The sequence below is a fragment of the Oncorhynchus clarkii genome, chromosome 33, assembly GCF_045791955.1.
Source record: "Oncorhynchus clarkii lewisi isolate Uvic-CL-2024 chromosome 33, UVic_Ocla_1.0, whole genome shotgun sequence".
NCBI lineage: Eukaryota > Metazoa > Chordata > Actinopteri > Salmoniformes > Salmonidae > Oncorhynchus > Oncorhynchus clarkii.
The window spans coordinates 16878271-16895444 of record NC_092179.1 but is presented as its reverse complement, the minus strand read 5'-3'; the positions used below and the strand labels follow the sequence as shown (position 1 = coordinate 16895444).

Below are 17174 nucleotides of genomic sequence, written 5' to 3'. Positions count from 1 at the left end.
TACAGCTGTAATCGCAGCAAAAGGTGGCGCTACAAAGTATTAACTTAAGGGGGCTGAATAATTTTGCACGCCCAATTTTTCAGTTTTTGATTTGTTAAAAAAGTTTGAAATATCCAATAAATGTCATTCCACTTCATGATTGTGTCCCACTTGTTGTTGATTCTTCACAAAAAAATACAGTTTTATATCTTTATGTTTGAAGCCTGAAATGTGGCAAAAGTTTGCAAAGTTCAAGGGGGCCGAATACTTTCGCAAGGCACTGTATAGGGGAGGTAATGACACAGGTGATTGATTCCAATAATTACTGACGGGCGTGACTTGGGAAGACAGCAGTGTGTAATAATGGTGGCAGGAGTGCGTAATAATGGTGGCAGGAGTGCGTAATAATGGTGGCAGGAGTGCGTAACGCTGGGGAGCCTGGCGCCGTTGGGCGCCAGGGAGGGGGAGCAGGAGTGAGTTTTATTGTCATTTTATTGAATACTGGGTGAAGTTTTTATTTTACTTTTATTAAATATATATAGGTGTAGACACTTATGTACAAGGATATCTCACACAACTGTTACACTTCTCCACTAAACATTGGTGTACACTGACTGGGGACCAAGACAGGGACATAATGTGAGACAGAACTGTTAATGTACAGGGAGGGGGTGGTTTCACCAGTTACACATAAAAGAAGTTGGTAATTATGTTTAATCGGTCGTAGAGTAACGACCAGGCACAAGCCTAACTGTGTTGCAACCAGCCCCGTGATGGGTAGACCAGTTAATGAATGAAAATTATCCTTTCCCCTGGCTTTATAAAGAATTGTCTCTGTCATTGTCACAGGTTGCTACCTGTCTTTACCCCTCTCTGATTGTATATCTTTCTCTCTGATAGTTGTTGCCTCTCTCCTAATGGATGTGCAGGAGCACAATGACTTTGTCAATGTTGGTAAGGAAGAAACTGCCATTGGGAAACGCCAGTCTCTCGATCCCAAAAAGATGAGTATCTGCATTCTGGTATTATATCTCTGCTTGAACAATATTCTATTCATTGGCATAAATAAGAGGGTGGGGAGCAAAGTATGGGATACTTGATGGAGGAGCATAATTAATTAGTCAAAATTGTAATGGAATAGCAAATCGAATTTGACACGTTTCCCACAATGTAACAGCTGACTACATTGCTGTGTGTCTGTCTGTATGCCTGTCGTTGACGTTGTCTGTGTGTGTGACTTGTTGCGTTCCAGTACCTCTCTCTGGATGGGAACAGTCTGACCATAGCTGATCTGGTCCGTTTGGGGAAAGGCCTGTTCAACATCAAGGTATGATTAAAGAAGACCATGCTTCCTCATAGTCCAATCAGACCGTTTTCAGCCGTGCTGGCCGACTACTGTCAGTTAACATTTGAACTCTTCTGTTTTGGCACCCAGCTGACCCCCGAGGCTGAAGGGAAAATCAATGAAGCCAGAGAAGTGATAGAAACCATCATAAAAGAAAACCGAGGTATGTATAGATTAATAAAATATATAGATAAATAGAATATATAGCTATAGATTAATAGAATATCTAGATATATATTAATAGATGATATAGCTATAGAATATATAGCTATAGATTAATAGAATGTGTCATTCTACATGTGTTTATATGTCTCTTTATGTCTATCTATGTGTTCTTCCCCTGTAGTTGTCTATGGCGTCAACACAGGGTTTGGGAAATTTGCCCATATGCTCATTCCAAAGGATAAGCTCATGTAAGTTGTTTATTCACTAGCTGGGAAGAACTAGTCTTTTCCCATCTGAATAAACATTGTGAACTAGATCTGTTTGTCTATCGCTAACTGTCAGAATCATTTATTGACTGTGTGTGTGTGTGTGTGTGTGTGTGTGTGTGTGTGTGTGTGTGTGTGTGTGTGTGTGTGTGTGTGTGTGTGTGTGTGTGTGTGTGTGTGTGTGTGTGTGTGTGTGTGTGTGTGTGTGTGTGTGTGTTTGTCTTCAGGGAACTACAGATGAATCTGATTCGATCTCATAGTGCTGGTGGGTTACCATGCTTATATAAACCCGTGCTTCTACACCTGCATTGCTTGCTGTTTGGGGTTTTAGGCTGTACAGCACTTTGAGATATCAGCTGATGTACGAAGTGCTATATAAATACATTTGATTTGAGTATATGAAATTATAGTACCTCTATGTCCAAGGGACAGATCAGGCCTGCCCTTGACTAAATTGCACCCCTGGTGTAATTGAAATACATATACACATATCGAAAAGTGTGTGTGTGTGTGTGTGTGTGTGTGTGTGTGTGTGTGTGTGTGTGTGTGTGTGTGTGTGTGTGTGTGTGTGTGTGTGTGTGTGTGTGTGTGTGTGTGTGTGTGTGTGTGTGTGTGTGTGTGTGTGTAGGAGTGGGCACCCCATTGAGTGTAGAGAGGACCCGTATGCTACTGGCTCTGAGGATTAACGTTCTGGCCAAAGGGTACAGTGGCGTCTCCATGGAAACAGTCCAGGCTATGGTCAAAGCCTTCAATGGTAAACCCAGTCTACAATAACAACATTCATTGAAATTCTGATTCAACAGTTTGACTAATAGCAAGCGTGAACTCTGTGGGTGTGTTTGTGCATGTGTACGTGCGTGATTGTGTGTATGCATGTCCTGTCCAGGTACATTGAGCTTGTGTGTGTGTGTGTGTGACAGATCTCTCTCTCTCTACTCCCCCAGCCTCCTGCCTGTCGTGGGTGCCAGAGAAGGGAACGGTAGGCGCTAGTGGAGACCTGGCCCCCCTGGCCCACCTCACCCTGGGCCTTATGGGAGAGGGCAGGATGTGGTCGCCTCAACGCGGCTGGGACCATGCCAAAACAGTTGGGTTACCCACAATGCCTCTCTCTCTCAACCCAAAGACACACCTCAGAGAACCAATGTGTTAGATGAATGACTGAGATAAAATGTATACATTAAGGCCCCTAACTCGTTTCCTTCGTCTTTCTTTCTCCTCTCCTTTATTCTTTCTTTCCTCTTTTTCCAGGTACTGGAATGTCATGGACTCACACCTTTGGTTCTGAAGCCTAAAGAGGTACAGTGTTAGAGCTGTGGTTTTTACTATTTGCTGGATTTTCTATCAGGCATTGATTAAGTTGTCTTGTACACTGATTATTGATAACTGGGGTTAGATGAATGTCATATCTGGGATATAATTGCAGTAGATAGTGTGATAGTGTTTTATCGTGCAGGGCATCGGTCTGATCAACGGGACTCAGATGATGTCATCTCTGGCGGCGGAGGCAGTGGAGCGAGCTGTGGGCGTGGCCAGGCAGGCTGACATCATCGCTGCCCTCAGTCTGGAGGCCCTGAGGGGCACCACCAAGGCCTTCCACAGCGGTCAGACACACACGCACACGCACACACACACACACACACACACACACACACACACACACACACACACACACACACACACACACACATAGTGAATTCACTGTTGGAGCTTTGATAAAGCTATAAGAAGTTCCATTCCATTGTGTACTGATTTGTTCTGCCATTCCAGACGTCCATGCCGTGAGGCCACACCCTGGTCAGATAGAGGTGGCTCTGAGACTCCGCTCTCTACTCCACTCGGACGTCTTCCCCTCCCAGATCTCTGGTAAAGTCAGGCAGGCGAAACACACACACAGAAACACACACACTCAATTTTTCTGATGATTTTGTGTCCAAATAAAGACATTTACTCCTTTGGTGGGAATCTTAACAGTGCTGTTTGGTCATTTCCAGTCTCTGACTTCCTTTGTTGTGTTTTCCTGTAGATAGTCATAGGACATGTGACCGTGTCCAGGATGCATACACCCTCCGCTGTATCCCACAGGTAGTGTGTGTGCATGTGTGTGTGTTACAACTGCAGTGAAGGGCTGGAGTGAACTAACCCTAGTACCAGTGTTTATTTGTGTCTCTCTCCTCTCTTGTAGGTTCATGGGGTAGCTAACGACACCATAGCCTTTGTTAAGAGCATCCTCACCACTGAGCTCAACAGTGCCACTGACAACCCTGTATCCTCCCACTGAGTTACATTGCTATATTTACTTGAAGACGTCATGTCTTTCTTTGATCTCCTTTTAGACCCCTCCTGTGATTATAGAAGTTCACCACAAGGGGGAGCCATTGGACTTGCCCACATGGGCTTTGGTTTCCTGTATACAGTTTATATTAGAGACTCATAATGTTGTCCCAAATATGAAACCTTAACTCTCCTCCAGCTGGTTTTTGCAGAGCGAGGTGAGACTATCTCTGGGGGTAATTTCCATGGAGAATACCCAGCCAAGGTAGAGTCACAGACAAACAGATTCACTCCATACAATAAACTCCTCGGTTCCTTCAGTACTGTTCCCCCTCTTTCCTAGACTGGTCATAGATATGTTTGTACTGCCTCACCAATGATCACAGGAGTTAGCAAGGCAGCACAAACATATCTGGGACAAGGCTAACCCTCTCTCTCCCCCAGGCTCTAGACTACCTGGCCATCGGGGTCCATGAGCTGGCCAGTATGAGTGAGAGGAGGACAGAGAGGCTGGTCAACCCGTCCCTCAGTGAGCTGCCTGCCTTCCTGGTCCAAGATGGAGGCCTCAACTCTGGTTTCATGATTGCACACTGCACTGCTGCTGCCCTTGGTAGGTCTCTGTGTGTGTGTGTGTGTGTGTGTGTGTGTGTGTGTGTGTGTGTGTGTGTGTGTGTGTGTGTGTGTGTGTGTGTGTGTGTGTGTTCACACAGAAAACGTTAGTGTGTGTGTCTGTCTCTGCTCCCCCGCAGTATCTGAGAGCAAGGCGTTGTGCCACCCGTCCTCCGTGGACTCCCTGTCCACCAGCGCAGCCACTGAAGACCACGTCTCCATGGGGGGCTGGGCCGCTAGGAAGGCCCTGAGGGTGGTGGAACACGTAGAGCAAGGTAACTCGTAGAGTACAGTCACATGGCATTAGTGTGTGATCTGCTCGTCCCATCAAATATCATGCATACAGAGTTAACCATGAGAATAAAAAGGCATCGCTGCTTTTCAGTTCTGGCCATAGAGCTGCTCGCTGCCTGTCAAGCCCTGGAGTTTCTCCGCCCGCTCAAGTCCACTACCCCTCTGGAGAAAGTCCGTGAGCTAGTGCGTACTGTTGTCAGGTACGACCCATGAGAATGTGGATCTCTGATTCGAGGACTGCCCAATGTTGTTGTTCTGGAAAGGTGTGGGGAGAGTTCTACAGCACATCAGTTTATTCTTATTTCCCATCAGGCCTTGGGATCATGACCGTCAAATGAGTCCTGACATTGAGGCTGCTCACACGCTCCTCAGGGAGGAAAAGGCAAGAGACTCACCCCATCTCAGTATTATATTCAGCATTCCAGCTAATTGATAACGAGGCAGATAAAAATGAACTTCTCTGTTTGTTTCTCACCCGTGGCCTTCTCTAGGTGTGGGAGGCGGCTCGGCCATACATGGACCAATACCGAGACAGGCTCGGACTGAAACCACTCCCACTGGATGACTAGGATAGTGTATGAAAATGACTCAAGTATTTCGTACTTCTACTGTATGATTCCAAATCCAAGATTCAAGTTTATTAAAGGTTATTAGAGATATACAGTGCAAACAATACATGAGCTTAAAAAAACAAAATGTTGCTTATATTATCTCATTATCAGAAATTCCTCAGAAATGTAACTCCCAGATATGAATCATACCTTATGAGCCTGGAGAGATCGTATATCTTCTTATGGCTTACAATGCTGGTGGACCCAAACAACCACCACCAGCAATTACATTACAGTGAAATATTCTCCCTGGTGTACTGTATGACGACAGGTTATGATTATTCTACATTTACTATATGTACTGGTCAATTAGTTCAGTTCAGAACTCAGTCTGGGTGATTGACAGGAGAGATGAACAGAAGGGAAGAGTTTTCACCTTCACCATCATTGCCAGGGCCAAGGAATGGACAGACTCTCAGTGAAGGTATAGCCAGTGAAAGAGTAGATATGAGACCTGGCCTCCACATCATAAAAGGAGACCTGACCCTCCTCATAATCCACAAACACCCCCACCTTCTGGGGCTTCTCTCTCAGGTATAAGGAGACACGGGGGGAGGTACAGGCTGAATACTTACTCTCATCTCTCAGGACCACAGCCCAGTATCCATTTAATGGGCAATTTGTGATGTTCCCCTTCCTGTTGATGGACTCTCTGGCCACTCCTAAAGTCCACATGGTTTTCATCTGAACATTCACCTCATAGTAAAATCTCCCTGAGGAGAAACCCTCCTTTCCTAGGACATTAAAAACTTGATCAAACCTATTGGGATTATGTTATGGGATTTTTATGAATAATGACTAAATTATGTATACATTTAGCTTAGAATTATAACTAAACAGAATACTACTCTGTTACTGTATGAATGTATGAATCTTATTATAATCATAATACTGAATATAAGGTGTGTAGTTTTAGTCAAAAATTAGAACAAGGACTTTCTGTTCCTTGTTAGAAACGAATGGAGCGATCGTCAGACCGGCTGTAATACTGTGTTCCTTACAGGACATTCTGTCCCCACCCAGGGACGGGAGAGACCTTGGGCTTGTAGTAAATTGTTTAACAGGTGGCAGACAATGTGAGAAGCTTTGTGAACTATATTGCCATTGTATCTGAGGGGAGGAGGGACATTTATGACGAAATGTGAGGTATATAAACCAATGTACATGGTATTATGACTCGAGCCCTAGGGAATAAACGCTATTGATTAATTTTGAGACTGATCTTCGTCTATTTTATGCAAATAAGAACCTTACAAATTCTTAGAAACGGACAAAGTGTTTTGCTTTGTTATAATTGAATTGGTTAATGAACATATAGGAATTAAATTATTCTAACAGATGATAAGGTTTATTAAGCCGTGTGTTTCCATTTCTCACCTGTTTCCCATCCTCAGACATGATGAGACCATGATGTGCTGTATCAGGATCCAGAGTCACATCCACTACATACTGCTGAATCCTCTTCAACTCAGCATCACACAACATCTTCACTTCACTCAAAATGGTCTCCTCCACTTGAGACACAGCTCTCCTCACAGTCCCCACACACATATCACTGTGAACACTGATCATAGACCAGTCCTTGGTGGGTGGAGGGGTGCAGAGGGATGGACAGCTCTGTATGAGGTGGAGGTGGTCCTCAGTGTGTGAGAGCTGCTCCAGCTTAGTGGTTCTCCTCTTTAGCTCAGTGATTTCCTGCTCCAGCTCTTTAATGAGCCCTTCAGCCTACCTCTCTGCTGCTTTCTGCTTCTCCTCAATCACCTCAATGAGCTCAGTCTGGCTTCTCTCAATGGAGCGAACCAGAGCAGTGAAGACCTGTACACTGTCTGATACCTGTGGAATGTTGTGCCACTCTTCTTCAATGGCTGTGCGAAGTTCCTGGATATTGGCCGGAACTGGAACACGCTGTTGTGTACATTGATCCAGAGCATCCCAAACATGCTCAATGGATGTCTGGTGAGTATGCAGGCCATGGAAGAACTGGGCCATTTTCAGCTTTCAGGAATTATGTACAGATCCTTATGACATGTGGCCGTGCATTATCATGCTGAAACATGAGGTGATGAATGGCACAACAATAGGCCTCAGGATCTCGTCACGGTATCTCTGTGCATTCAAATTGCCATCAATAAAATGCCATTGTTGTCCTAAGCTTATGCCTGACCATACCATAACCCCACCGACACCATGGGGCACTCTGTTCACAACGTTGAATTCAGAAAACCGCTCGCGCACACAAAACTATACACGTGCTCTGCGGTTGTGAGGCTGATTGGACGTACTGCCAAATTCTTTAAAATGACATTGGAGGTGGATTATGGTAGATAAATTAACATAACATTATCTGGCAACAGCTCTGGTGGACATTCCTGCAGTCAGCATGCCAATTTGCATGCTCCCTCAACACTTGAGACATCTATGACATTCTGTTGTGTGACCAAACTTCACATTTTAGTGGTCTTTTATTGTCCCCAGCACAAGGGGCACCTGTGTAATGATCATGCTGTTTAATCGGTTTCTTGATATCCCACACCTGTCAGGTGAATAGATTAACTTGGGAAAGGAGAAATACTCACTAACAGGGATGTAAATAAATTTGTATACCGATTTTGAGAGAAATCAGATTTTTGTGCGTATGGAACATTTCTGGGATCTTTTATTTCAGCTCATGAAACATGGGACCAAAACTTTGTGTTGCATTTATATTTTTGTTCGGTGTAAATAAAAAAAGGAAATGTGAATGGTAAATAATGGAAATCTCATCTTCAACTTAATATTTCTTAAACTCTCTACTCACCTGTAAAGAATGTTTGTGGATAATTTCTCTGTCCATGTTGTCAAAGGGTAGGAGACTCAGTGTATAGTCTGAACGTATAGCTGTTTAAGGGATTTCTGAAGTTCTGGAGAGTGGTCCTGTACACAATATACTGTCTCTCTACGTTAGTTTCACTTCAGCAAAGTGATGTTGATATTTTTTTATATTTTTTTTATTTCACCTTTATTTAACCAGGTAGACTAGTTGAGAACAAGTTCTCATTTGCAACTGCGACCTGGCCAAGATAAAGCATAGACATTCGACACATACAACAACAGAGTTACACATGGAATAAACAAAACATACAGTCAATAATACAGTAGAAAAAAAGAAAACAAAAAGTCTATAAACAGTGAGTGCAAATGAGGTAAGATAAGGGAGTTAAGGCAATAAATAGGCCATGGTGGCGAAGTAATTACAATATAGCAATTAAACACTGGAATGGTAGATGTGCAGAAGATGAATGTGCAAGTAGATATACTGGGGTGCAAAGGAGCAAGATAAATAAATGAATACAGTATGGGAATGAGGTAGATAGATGGGCTGTTTACAGATGGGCTATGTACAGGTGCAGTGATCTGTGAGCTGCTCTGACAGCTGGTGAGGGAGATATGAGTCTCCAGCTTCAGTGATTTTTGCAGTTCGTTCCAGTCATTGGCAGCAGAGAACTGGAAGATAAGGCGACCAAAGGAGGAATTGGCTTTGGGGGTGACCCATGAGATATACCTGCTGGAGCGCGTGCTACGAGTGGGTGCTGCTATGGTGACCAGTGAGCTGAGATAAGGCGGGGCTGTACCTAGCAGAGACTTGTAGATAACCTGTAGCCAGTGGGTTTGGCGACGAGTATGAAGCAAGGGCCAACCAACGAGAGCGTACAGGTCGCAGTGGTGGGTTGTGTGTGGGGCTTTGGTGACAAAACGGATGGCACTGTGCTTCTACACCTGCATTGCTTGCTGTTTGGGGTTTTAGGCTGGGTTTCTGTTGGGTTTCTGTACAGCACTTAGAGATATCAGCTGATGTAAGAAGGGCTATATAAATCAATTTGATTTGATAGACTGCACCCAATTTGTTGAGTAGAGTGTTGGAGACTATTTTATAGATGACATCGCCGAAGTCGAGGATCGGTACGATGGTCAGTTTTATGAGGGTATGTTTGGCAGCATGAGTGAAGGATGCTTTGTTGTGAAATAGGAAGCCGATTCTAGATTTCATTTTGGATTGGAGATGGAGATGCTTGGAGATTGGAGATGCTTAATGTGAGTCTGGAAGGAGAGTTTACAGTCTAACCAGACACAGAGGTATTTGAAGTTGTCCACGTATTCTAAGTCAGAGCAGTCCAGATTAGTGATGCTGGACGGGCGGGCAGGTGCGGGCAGTAATCGATTGAATAGCATGCATTTTGTTTTACTTGCATTTAAGAGCAGTTGGAGGCCATGGAAGGAGAGTTGTATGGCATTGAAGCCCGTTTGGAGGTTAGTTAACACAGTGTCTAAAGAGGGGCCAGAAGTATACAGAATGGTGTCATCTGCGTAGAGGTGGATCAGAGAATCACCAGCAGCAAGAGGGACATCATTGATGTATACAGAGAAGAGAGTCGGCCAGAGAATTTAACCCTGTGGCACCCCCATAGTCCGGATAACAGGCCCTCCGATTTGACACACTGATCTCTATCAGAGAAGTAGTTGGTCAACCAGGCGAGGCAATCATTTGAGAAACCAAGGCTGTCGAGTCTGCCAATAAGAATGTGGTGATTGACAGAGTCGAAAGCCTTGGCCAGGTCGATCAATACGGCTGCACAGTAATGTCTCTTATCGATGGCAGTTATGATATCGTTTAGTACCTTGAGCGTGGCTGAGGTGCACCCATGACCAGCTCTGAAACCAGATTGCATAGCGGAGAAGGTACAGTGGGATTCGAAATGGTCGGTAATCTGTTAGTTAACTTGGCTTTTGAAGACCTTAGAATAGATATAGGTCTATAGCAGTTTGGGTCAAGAGTGTCACTCACCCCCTTTGAAGAGGGGGATGGCCGCGGCAGATTTCCAATCTTTGGCAATCTCATACAATATGAAAGAGAGGTTGAACAGGCTAGTAATAGGGGTTGCAACAATTTCGGCAGGTCATTTTAGAAAGAGAGGGTACAGATTGTCTAGCCCGGCTGATTTGTAGGGGTCCAGATTTTGCAGCTCTTTCAGGACATCAGCTATCTGGATTTGGGTGAAGGAGAAATGGTGGGGGCTTGGGCGGGTTGCTGTGGAGTGTGCCGGGCAGTTGACCGGGGTAGGGGTAGCCAGGTGAAAAGCATGGCCAGCCGTAGAGAAATGCTTATTGAAATTCTCAATTATATTGGATTTATCAGTGGTAACAGTGTTTCCTAGCCTCAGAGCAGTGGGCAGCTGGGAGGAGGTGCTCTTACGGAGTAGGCTTCTAATGTTAACATGCATGAAACCAAGGCTTTTACGGTACAGAAGTCCACAAATGAGAGCACCTGGGGAATGGGAGTGGTGCTGGGGGCTTCAGGACCTAGAATAACCTCTACATCACCAGAGGAACAGAGGAGAAATAGGATAAGGGTACGACTAAAGGCTATAAGAACTGGCCGTCTAGCACGTTCGGAACAGAGAGTAAAAGGAGCAGGTTTCTGGGCACGATAGCATAGATTCAAGGCATAGTGTACAGACAAAGATAACGTAGGATGTGAGTACATTTGAGGTAAACCTAGGCATTGAGTAATGATGAGAGAGATATAGTCTCTAGAGACGTTTAAACCAGGTGATGTCATCGCATATGTAGGAGGTGGAACAACATGGTTGGTTAAGGCATATTGAGCAGGGCTCGAGGCTCTACAGTGAAATAAGACAGTAATCACTAATCAGGACAGTAATGGACGAGGCATATTGATATTAGAGAGAGGCATGCGTAGCCAAGTGATTATATGGGTCCAGTGAGTGGTTGGGCTGGCTGGGGACACAGCGATTCAGACATGCTCCTCCTCACCAGATACTGCTGTGTGATTATCTTCCTGGAACAGTTAACTCTTTACATGGCTGAACTGTAACTGATCATTTTTAACTGTCATATTGATTAAAACAGTATTGATTGACATCCCATACCAGGAATAAATAAATACTACTTTTATCCCTGGTTATTAAAAAAACAAAAACATTATTTAGCCATTATTTAACTAGGCAAGTCAGTTAAGAACAAATTCTTATTTACAATGACGGCCTACCCCTGCGACACTGGGCCAATTGTACACCGCCCTGTGTGACTCCCAATCCCGGCCGGATGTGATACAGCCTGGATTCGAACCAGGGAATGTAGTGACTGAGTTGCATTGTCTAGACCGCTGCGCCACTCGGGAGCCTTAAATTACAGTAGCTCATGGTGTAATCATTCAGGTGTGTGTAAAGAGGTTGATGACAACCAGAAGGTATTGGGTCATTTGGATTTTTATTCAAAGGATTTACATCACATTAAAGCACATGGTATTAGTTTGTCCACGTAGAAAAGAGCTGACATTAAGGGCACCTCTCCTCATGGTTCAAAAATGAGGGAGCAAAAAAACATCCCAACCCACCTCCCAAACCTGCATAAAACAATCAATGTACAAAAACAAACTAAGTGGTCCAATTAGCATTAAAAATAAAGTATCCTAAACTGGTTGAAAGATGTACTCCAAACCTTGTGGCACCTCATGACTACGTACTACATTTAGTGAACAGACTTGTACATTTACATGACAGGGTTGTGGTGGTTAACACATCCCTTCCCCCCCATAACAGCTCCCCTCCAAGACCTCATGTCCTTCTGATGATTGCCTTTGACCTTTTGACGGAGGGGTCATACGCTCAGCCTACGGTTAGCCTTCAGTCACCAGGCCTGTGTCTGTGCGGTCGATGGCCGCCGCGGTCAGAGCAGGAGCAAGGCCTCGTCATGAGAACTGGATCTGCTGCACGCCAGGAATCTACAGGAGCAGACAGGGGCAATGGAGAGAACAGTCATGGATATGTCGTAATGGTCTAGTTCTGGTTCAAATGTCACTTACCTGTTGATATGAGGTGGTGTACACCATGACGTTCTGCTGTTGGCCGTCGGCTGTTATAATTCCAGCTGGCAGTTGATTCGCTGGAATAGAGGGAAGAGGACATTACAAAACCATCCACAGCACAAGACCATAATATGCCATTTAACAAAGGCAACTTACTAATGCCTGCATACATTTTACATATGTATGCATGACTGTAAAGCCTCTACTTTAGTATTAGATGACAAAATTGAGACCTGTTCTGAACCACTTACTGAAGCTGTCGTCTGTAAGCTCCTCCCCCAGGCCTTCTCCCACCGACACACCTGGTATTCCCTTCTCCCCCTTCATCGCCTAGGAAACAACATATTGTGAGAGATTAAATAGCATGTGATGTGAGATTGTTCATGGACACTTGTGATTGTGTGTGAGAGACTAATTGTCAGAGCAGAAGTAGTGTGTTTAGTCGCACCTCTCTGAACTTCTGCAGGTAGAGTTTGAGGGGCTCCACATACATGTCGAAGCCCAGGGTTGACATAGCAAACAGGATGTCCTCTCCGTTGATGGTCTTCCTCTTCTCCTGGTGGCAGCGCTCACTGGCCTCCGACGTGATGAAGCTGATGAACTCACTCACACACTCCTGCACACACTCCTTGGCATCCTTCGCTATCTGTGAGACACACACAATTTAGGACAAATAGGAATAAGACGAGGAGAACATTTCTGGGTCGTATTCACTTGGCACCAAACGGAGAAGAACAAAAAACAGACTGAAACAGGGAGGGACTATCGGAACTTGTCTAATAAGAAACTTTTGGTTTTCTGTTAGTATACGTTTTACTATGGTGTACATTAATGAATACGACACAAGTCTTGCTCTCACACAGCCTACACACACACACACACCATGGTTACCTTCCCGGTCTGTGGGATGCCGTTCTTCATGATGCGTGCCACGTTAGCGATGGGGAGGTAGATGTCCTGCTCCCGGAAGTTCTCTTTCATGCCCCCGTCATCATGGTCGTTCAGACTCTCCTCTCCATCATCTTCATCACACGCATTATTACGTGGAAAACATGGATAATTGATTGTAAGCATTAGGTACTGACAGTGTTGCATTGAGATGTAGAGAATGTGATAATGTAGTTGTGGCTGCATTGGGTGATGTATTGTCTCTACCTTCTTTCCCCTTGTGCTGTTTGTTGTCTGTGCCCAATAATACTTGTACCATGTTGTGCTGTTACCATGCTGTGCTATGTTGTCTTAGGTCTCTCTGTGTAGTGTTGTGGTGTCTATTGTCGTGATGTGTTTTGTCCTGTTTTTATTTTAATCCCAGCCCCGTCCCATGCAGAAAGCCTTTTGCATTTTGGTAGGCTGTAATTGTAAATAAGAATGTGTTCTCGACTCACTTGCCTTTTTAAATTATGTATTATATATTTTTTTTTAAATGACACTACATGACATTTTGATTGGGGGATATTCGATTCATGATATGCGCACACCTAGTTCCCCAATTAGGCTTGAATTGGTCAACTGATGTCTCTTACCATCTTGAGACTGGAGCACATATCCTCCTGACATGTATTCTCCAGAGATGCCTAACGTTAGCTGGGAGGCGTCGGTGGTGGAACGGTCTTCTTCCATCTGTAGCAAAGGACATGGTTTACTCAAATAGCTGATGTAAGGCACTTACTGTTGACTGGCTAGTTAGCTAAACATGAATGTTAAGCTAGCTGGCTAAGTGTTCGCCAGGTTAGGTTGCTAGAAAACTGTTAGCTAGCATGTCTACCGAATTAGTTAATTTCGCTGACCAAGTGGGTGGTTGTTTGCTAAATGGGAAGCTAGCAAGCTAACGTTAGCTAGCAAATGTTTCGTGCAAAATATAATTTGGACAAAGGAAGCAATGGCTTTAGTTTGGTTGCCATTTGACCCTCACACATTTTTATTTCGACTATTGTTGCAACGAAAGCATTATGGGTACAATTTAACGTTATCCTATAGCCACGTTGGTTGTCTCATTGCAAGCCCTCTCTGCTCACAATGAAATTCCATATCGGAAGTTCGCATTTCGGCCTGTTCTTTGTATTGAAAACGGAGGCAGGGGGACATGAAGCTAATTCATAATTTTTACGAGACTTCCTGCTCTCAAACTCCTAAACGCAACAAATCGAAATTAGTCAGAGACGGACATTTCCATTCGAGCTAACGAGGAATTGGTTAGCAATCATTGGCCGGAGCCAGGCACAAACCTGCAATGAAGCCCTGGTTGGTTACCTTCTCAAAACGGCCGTTGGTTGGACAGAAAATGGCTGCGAAAGAACCAGTCCCAGCGCGGAGCTACGCGTCCTCCAAAAATACAGTGCACCACCTCCCCTGACCGCCATGCGGCCGTTCTGTCGATGTGTCACCCTCCCACTAAATGATACCTAGTAGCTACAGAAGTGTATAAAGCTGTTCTACTCAAAAGCGACCCTCCCTTTCTCTATGTGCATTTGTTACCATTATATTGTTGAAATAAAACATTTGACTGATACAATGTAATGGTGAGTCATCATGCAGTATGCCTGTTATGATTATAGAAGAACAGGGTGTTTTCATTACATATCAGACCTAGTGCAAAATTGTATTGCATTTAATATATTGATTTTTAACATTTTATTTCACCTTACCAGGTAGGCTAGTTGAGAACAAGTTCTCATTTATAACTGCGACCTGGCCAAGATAAAGCATAGCAGTGTGAACAGACAACAACACAAAGTTACACATGGAGTAAACAATAAACAAGTCAATAACACAGTAGAAAAAATAAAAAAAATAGTCTATATACATTGTGTGCAAAAGGCATGAGGAGGTAGGCCGAATAATTACAATTTAGCAGATTAACACTGGAGTGATAAATGATCAAATGGTCATGTGCAGGTAGAGATACTGGTGTGCAAAAGAGCAGAAAAGTAAATAAATAAAAACAGTATGGGGATGAGGTAGGTAAATTGGGTGGGCTATTCACCGATGGACTATGTACAGCTGCAGCAATCGGTTAGCTGCTCAGATAGCAGATGTTTAAATTTGGTGAGGGAGATAAAAGTCTCCAACTTCAGCGATTTTTGCAATTCGTTCCAGTCACAGGCAGCACTGGAAGGAAAGGCGGCCAAATGAGGTGTTGGCTTTAGGGATGGTCAGTGAGATACACCTGCTGGAGCGCGTGCTACGGGTGGGTGTTGCCATCGTGACGAGTGAACTGAGATAAGGCGGAGCTTTACCTAGCATGGACTTGTAGATGACCTGGAGCCAGTGGGTCTGGCGACTAATATGTAGCGAGGACCAGCCATACAGGTCGCAGTGGTGGGTGGTATAAGGTGCTTTAGTAACAAAACGGATGACACTGTGATAAACTGCATCCAGTTTGCTGAGTAGAGTATTGGAAGCTATTTTGTAGATGACATCCCGAAGTCGAGGATCGGTAGGATAGTCAGTTTTACTAGGGTAAGTTTGGCGGAGCGAGTGAAGGAGGCTTTGTTGCGGAATAGAAAGCCGACTCTAGATTTGATTTTAGATTGGAGATGTTTGATATGAGTCTGGAAGGAGAGTTTACAGTCTAGCCAGATACCTAGGTACTTATAGATGTCCACATATTCTAGGTCGGAACCATCCAGGGTGGTGATGCTAGTCGGGCGTGCGGGTGCAGGCAGCGAACGGTTGAAAAGCATGCATTTGGTTTTACTTGCGTTTAAGAGCAGTTGGAGGCCACGGAAGGAGTGTTGTATGGCATTGAAGCTCGTTTGGAGGTTAGATAGCACAGTGTCCAAGGAAGGGCCAGAATATATTATTGTGTATTCACATAATTACAGTGATATTCATATCCATGCTTTTGCCTGTTTTTACCACGAGTGAACGCCATCGCAGCACCTTATGCGTTTGTGTACTGTCCCCTGACAAAATCGGCACACTCGCTGACGGTTGAGACAGACATTTCAGCGAAACTATTTGGAAAAGTTCACCGCTATAACTTACTCCTTCCAGAATCATCTTGAAGGATATAACATACTTGATAGAACTTTCCAACAACACGTTCCGTTGGTGGGACTCATATTTTCTTGAATTTATTTACGCAGTGTGTTGGTAAATATATATATTGTATACTTCTCTTTAGATCCTGTTTCTCTACGAAATCAGATTATTTAAAAAATGATTTGGACCAATCAAATATTTAATTATTGAAAACCAATAGTATAGCCAAAGATGGTTTAGAAATTCTGTGGTATAACGTTCAGTGCAGCTCTGATTTTATCCACCAGGTGGCTACATTGCACCAACATAAATTGAAAAGATGCAGTGCTGAACTGTAAACTTCACGAGTCCCAGTCGAATTGATTGACATAATATCATAAACGGTACAATGATATGTGTTTCTGCTACTGATGCAAATGTTTGTTGAAAAATGCCCTAACTTGTATTTTTACACCCCTTCACTATGTTTCACTCTGAGACCGCTTGCCGATCTAATTCCAACCCACTATGGATCAGACATGGATGTTGAAATCGGTGTGGATATAAAGGATGTTTTTATGTTGCAATAGAAGAGTTCCTATAACAATATCTGAAAGGTTGTACAAATCTCTGTGGACACAACAGAATTCTTCTTTCCACACTGCCTGCACCACCTTTGATAGAAACACCCCTAGACTGAAATGTTAAATCATTTTAAAGTTTTTTTTTTAAGAGGGCATAATGTCTTTCAAATTCAGAGTGAAACGAGGTGACACATTTTCTCAGGGGTTATTGGAGGAATGATG

General features: G+C 43.9%; 2 protein-coding genes and 1 pseudogene across 3 annotated transcripts; 1 reads left to right on the top strand and 2 right to left on the bottom strand.

The window, feature by feature from the left end:
* The first annotated feature begins 856 nt into the window (after positions 1–856).
* Positions 857–5498, top strand: LOC139392999 (histidine ammonia-lyase-like). Its single transcript, XM_071141315.1, has 18 exons — positions 857–979; positions 1228–1306; positions 1415–1487; positions 1671–1737; positions 1983–2020; positions 2384–2509; positions 2700–2839; positions 3004–3051; positions 3209–3356; positions 3523–3618; positions 3779–3837; positions 3938–4018; positions 4226–4291; positions 4471–4636; positions 4776–4910; positions 5021–5129; positions 5242–5311; positions 5421–5498. The coding sequence occupies exons 1-18, from the start codon at positions 897–899 to the stop codon at positions 5496–5498; spliced, it is 1662 nt and encodes a 553-aa protein (XP_070997416.1). The 5' UTR covers positions 857–896.
* Positions 5499–5540: 42 nt separating this feature from the next.
* Positions 5541–17174, bottom strand: part of LOC139393279 (E3 ubiquitin-protein ligase TRIM39-like) — a 112591-nt pseudogene continuing 100957 nt past the window's right edge.
* On the bottom strand, positions 11789–14798 carry LOC139393285 (nuclear transcription factor Y subunit beta-like). Of its 2 annotated transcripts, none has more exons than XM_071141807.1 (7): positions 14656–14798; positions 13929–14025; positions 13297–13427; positions 12854–13051; positions 12657–12735; positions 12403–12482; positions 11789–12321 (listed from the first exon to the last, which is right to left on the bottom strand). In XM_071141807.1, exons 2-7 carry the CDS (start codon positions 14023–14025, stop codon positions 12289–12291), a joined length of 618 nt encoding a protein of 205 aa, XP_070997908.1. In that variant the 5' UTR covers positions 14656–14798; the 3' UTR covers positions 11789–12288. The 2 variants fall into 2 exon arrangements, with proteins under 2 accessions (XP_070997908.1, XP_070997907.1); XM_071141806.1 differs by having other exon boundaries at positions 14631–14776.